A 5,029-nucleotide genomic window follows, 5' to 3' on the forward strand; every position below is an offset into this window, starting at 1 on the left:
TAATATATTTTAATAAAATTTGTATTGTTATTAAAAAATAATAGAAACATACATAGATAAGTTGAACACTTGGAACTTAACAAAAAAGGTACATACAAATTCATTTGTTCTTCGTACTTATAAGACTTATATATAAAATGATCAATTAAGTAGAACTTTTTGCAACATATTCTTATGTATCGTTAGCAGCAAATCCTTCGTTAGGATAAGATTTGAAACAATCGAAACATGTAATCATTCCCTTTCTTTGGATTTAATTATATTTTGATATGAAAAAAATCTTTCCACAACCGCAGACGAAAAAAAAAATTATGATATATAAGTAGATAAATCTTCGTTTAGTTCATTTTTGACTTCAGCCACCTTTGACCAAAAAGTGAATATATTGTAGATATATTGGTTTTGAAAGACTTAATAACTGCTACATGCATTCTGGCATCCTTAGACTGCATTTCTAAATTGATATTATTTATAATTCTTAGTACATATTGTAAGAACAATAATAGCATTTTTTAAAAAAAATTTTTGAAAATGCTGAAATAATAGAATTGAGCCTTAACTTTTAAGAATCAGCTTCGAAATTATTGAGTGAAATAATATTGAAGAGAATCCCAATGCCCAGTGAAAGCCGTCGAGTTATTGAGTATTTAAAAACAACATGAATATCTGTAGCGAAATATTCCTGAAACTTTGAAAAATCATCTCTCTCAGAGAACTGTTACATAAATATTAATTAATATCTTTATCTATATCTGAATTTTGAGGCGGCATAGGACACTAAGTTTAAGCTATGGCAAATTCACCCATTCGTAACGACAGCGGGGGATGGCGATTCATTTCATATTGTATGTTTAAGCACTTATAATACTTTTAAGTGAGAATAATTTGATACAATTGAAAATTTGAAAAAACAAAATAGTGCCAAATATGTCATTGGGGTGCTATTGTATTTTTGACTTCCAAATAGAGCTAAAATTAGTACAATTGAACCAACTTTTGCATACCTGGAATAGGGAGACGCAAAAAATGCGAGATGCGGATTCGAGTTTTCGAAAATGGTAGTTGAAAAAAAGATTCGCATTGCCATATTGTAATTTAAGTTGTAATGTGTGTTGCCCCATTGTAATTCAATTGTGTAAAATTTTTCAATATTTTATTTATTGATTTTTTTATTAAAAATGTTTACTTTTTATTGTTATTTAAACATTATAACAACAAAAATGTGAAATATCAATAATCCGCTGTATAAATGCTTTGTAATTGAAAGAAAATAAATTAAAGTTTGAAAATATGGCAACCTACAATATGGCATATGAAACAGCTGTTCATTGTTTTGATGCAATTTGGTGCAACAACTAACAATAGATTACAAATAAAAGAACATTTATGATGGCAAAAACACAACGAATAAAAGGAAGAAATCTGCGATTGAATTAATAATTTCACAGTTTATTATTTCACTACATAATTGTGTGTGTTTTTTATTTAATTTCGATATTTCGTCTCCTAAAATTCTTAAAGTGGCCAGTTATGATTTGCTCCTACTCCTTTATTTCTTCCTTCAAATCATGTACACGATAATTCTGAAAAAAAATTATTTTTTGTATCTTTATTTTTGTTCTTTCATAATTTTCATTTAAGTTTTTCCCTGTTAAGCGGCTCGTCAGGCAAATTTGGTTTTTCCATAATTTTTAAAATTTTTTTCTTGAGACAGATCCTCACCCAAAATGTCTGTTTTTCGCCTTCAAAATGCACCAAACTCGACTTAAATATTCCTTATTATTTTTAACTAGAAAACAACAAATAAAATGCCATTGGAAATCCTAATGCATGCTAAACCAAATATTGCCAAGGAATGTATAAAGGTAATAAGGAATATTTAAATTGTGTTTGATGCATTTTGAAGGCGAAATACAGACATTTTGGGTGAGGATCTGCCTCTCAAGAAAAAAATTTTAAAATTATGGAAAAACCAAATTTGACGCTTAACAGTGAAAAACTTGAATAAAAATTATGAAAGAACAAAAATAAAGCCACATAAATTGTAGTGTAATAATAAACTGTGAATTAAATAATTCAATCGCAGATTTCTTCCTATTATTCGTTGTGTTTTTGCCATCATAAAAATGTTCTTTCTAATCTATTGTAGTTGTTGCACCAAATTGCATCAAAACAATGAAAAGCTGTTTCACATCCCATATTGTAGGTAGCCATATTTTCAAACTTTAATTTATTTTCTTTCAATTACAAAGCATTTATACAGCGGATTATTGATATTTTACATTTGTATTCTTATAAAGTTTAAATAACAATAAAAACATTTTTAATAAAAAAATTAATAAATAAAATATTGAAAAATATTACACAATTAAATTACAATGGAGTAACACACAATGCAACTTAAATTACAATATGGCAACACGAATCTTTTTTTCAACCACCATTTTCGAAAAATTGGATCCGCATCTCGCATTTTTTGCGTCTCCATATTCATTCAGAATAAGGCGAGAATGTGAAAGCGAAATTTGTTTACATGCGAGATATCTCCCAAGCGAATATCCAGAATAAGGCTGAATATTCTAAATTGTTATAGAATAAGTATTGTGTAAATATTTTTCATAAAAATATTTATTACTTATGTTTTTGTAGTCAGCTCCCTTTGAATTTATTAGCAAAAATTTCGCACAAAATGTCATCTCATTCTCCTACTCCCTGTAATCCAGAATACCTAATTTTTCCCCAAAGCGGATTTTTTCGCTTTCGAACTTCATTCAGAATAAGGCGAAAGCGAGAATGCGAAAAAATTCACAGGAAAATGTTGTTCAGAATAAGTCGAAGGGGAAGAGCGAGTAAATTCACGTGGAATTGACATCCAGAATAAGGCTGTACATGTTAATATATTACAATGTAAATCTGGACATATATTCCCATTGTACACTTTCTCTGCAAATTTCTTCAGAAGTCCTAAATAAATTGGTTGAATGTAATTTTAATCGTGTTTATTGTTAATATGTATTAAATAGTAATTATAAAAAGAATACATTCACGCTAACAATTAACTTAATTAGTAATGTGTTAAGATTCATTGTATGTTTTAAACATCCAATGCATTGAATTTGGGTCATAAAAATAACAACATTGTATATTTCGGTCTATGCATAGCTTCTAAACGTTGTAAATAAGCTGTATAAAACACGCAAAGTTGACTTTAGATCCATATTTACGATATCTGTAAAAAATAATAATAGTGTTTTGTAATTATTTGTTTAGCTGTAAATATGAGCTGTTCATGCAGTAACAGATTACCTTCTGGCCGGGCTTTTGGTTTGGGCAATCCTGCATCTTGCATAAGATCAAATGAAAATGCAACATTTGCCACCATTTGATCCGTGTCTTGAGGAGTTAGGTGAAATTCGTGCAACGGTACAAAAAATCCTCCTAGTAAACCCATTAGAAGACACAAATACACACCATCGCGAAAATCGCTATTGAGGTCGTTGATTTCGAAATTCAATTTGGACAAATGTTTATTCACGAAAGTAATGAGGGACTTTTTAACCACCGCTAATTTATCAGGGGCACAGTCAAACAAAGTATCGAAAGCATCTTTTTCACAACGCATACCGACATCGTCATATTCAGATGTAATTTGCTCTTGGAATTTTCTATAACGATAAATGTTATTATATACATAAATAAGTAAAGCAGGCAAACTTACTGAGCATTCAAAACTCCTCCATTCTTTTGAGCAATCACTACCGTCACGAATACATTTTCTGGAAGACGTACAGGTGCTCTAAAATGCCTTACTAAAGCAACCAGCAAATGCAAAATGGCAACGATATTTTTTGAGTGCACGCTTTCAACTGACCATTTTGGTATTTTTTGGTGAAATCCCAAAGTCTGTGCAACAAGAGAGTATATTGTGGATTAAGAATAAGAGTACATGCTAATAAACTCAAGTTTGTATAGTAATAAAAAAAATAATACACAATTATATATATATATATATATATATACAGTGGTGGTCACGTAATTAAAACAATTTTTGTTATTTGATCAGCCCTCCAAAATTAAAAATTAAAACATTTATTGTGGTAAACATTTTTTGATCAGCCCTCAGAAAATTACCCTTATTATTTAAAATAAAAACTCAAAAAATGGGAATTAACCTAAAGGAACAGTTAAATTTCTATAGTCTTTATTGAAGAAGGCAGGAATATTATTCAATTCAATTTATTTCATAAACGAGAACCTAGCCCAAAGGGCCATGAGCGATTCCAAAAACTTCTTTACATGAACTACTCCAAAAATTATTGCAGTATGTGAGAAAATATCAATTGATTACTTACTACTTACTTAGCTGGCATGTTACAGAACGGTTGTTCCATAAGCCGAGCTTAAAAAAGATTTCCAAGCGCGTCGGTCTTGTGCTCAAATCCTCCAATTAGGAAGACCACGTTCCAAGATATTGTTTTCTACTATATGCTGTACTACTCGAACAATCTATTTGATATAATAAATGCCAATATCAATCGATATTTTCTAGCATACGGCAAATATATTCCGGCCTTCTTCAATAAAGGCTACCGAAGTCGAATCGTTCCTTTAGGTTAATTCCCATTTTTTGAGTTTTTATTTCAAATATTTATTTATTTTGAGATTTATTGTTTTACTAATTTCTGGTGCATTCGGACCTTTATTTTCTATAAATAGGGTAAATTTCTGAATGATAGGTTAACTGTACGTGACCACCACTGTATATATACAGAACGTCTCAATCAGAGTGTATATGGGATATTCATATAAATTTTTGAATTATTCTAGTCTTGCAGCAAATAAGCGATATATTCTTACTACAATGTGACGCGAATAAATGTATTGCATGTCTGTCGTTGCACTTACATGATTTACAGCATTCAGAACAATATTTAATTTTTGTCTTTGCCCTTCTTCCGATTGTGTAACTTCAAGAACATCAAGTTTTTTGCCCGTTAACTTCTCCCAAAGCTTGTGTAATACCTTTTAA

The 5,029-nt window shown here is 29.9% G+C and overlaps 1 protein-coding gene across 1 annotated transcript; it reads right to left on the reverse strand.

The window, feature by feature from the left end:
• Nucleotides 1–3,134: 3,134 nt before the first annotated feature.
• LOC133332726 (alpha-parvin-like) lies at nucleotides 3,135–5,019 on the reverse strand (the record flags this gene model as incomplete). The annotated part of the gene is made up of 4 exons (XM_061541101.1): nucleotides 3,135–3,229; nucleotides 3,307–3,665; nucleotides 3,719–3,903; nucleotides 4,906–5,019. Coding segments are annotated over 4 exons (735 nt in total), but the record flags the coding sequence as incomplete, so codon positions are not given.
• Between the last annotated feature and the right edge of the window lie 10 nt (nucleotides 5,020–5,029).

Source organism: Musca vetustissima, unplaced genomic scaffold, assembly GCF_032173495.1.
Source record: "Musca vetustissima isolate MV318-11 ecotype Yass unplaced genomic scaffold, APGP_CSIRO_Mvet_v1 utg307353, whole genome shotgun sequence".
NCBI lineage: Eukaryota > Metazoa > Arthropoda > Insecta > Diptera > Muscidae > Musca > Musca vetustissima.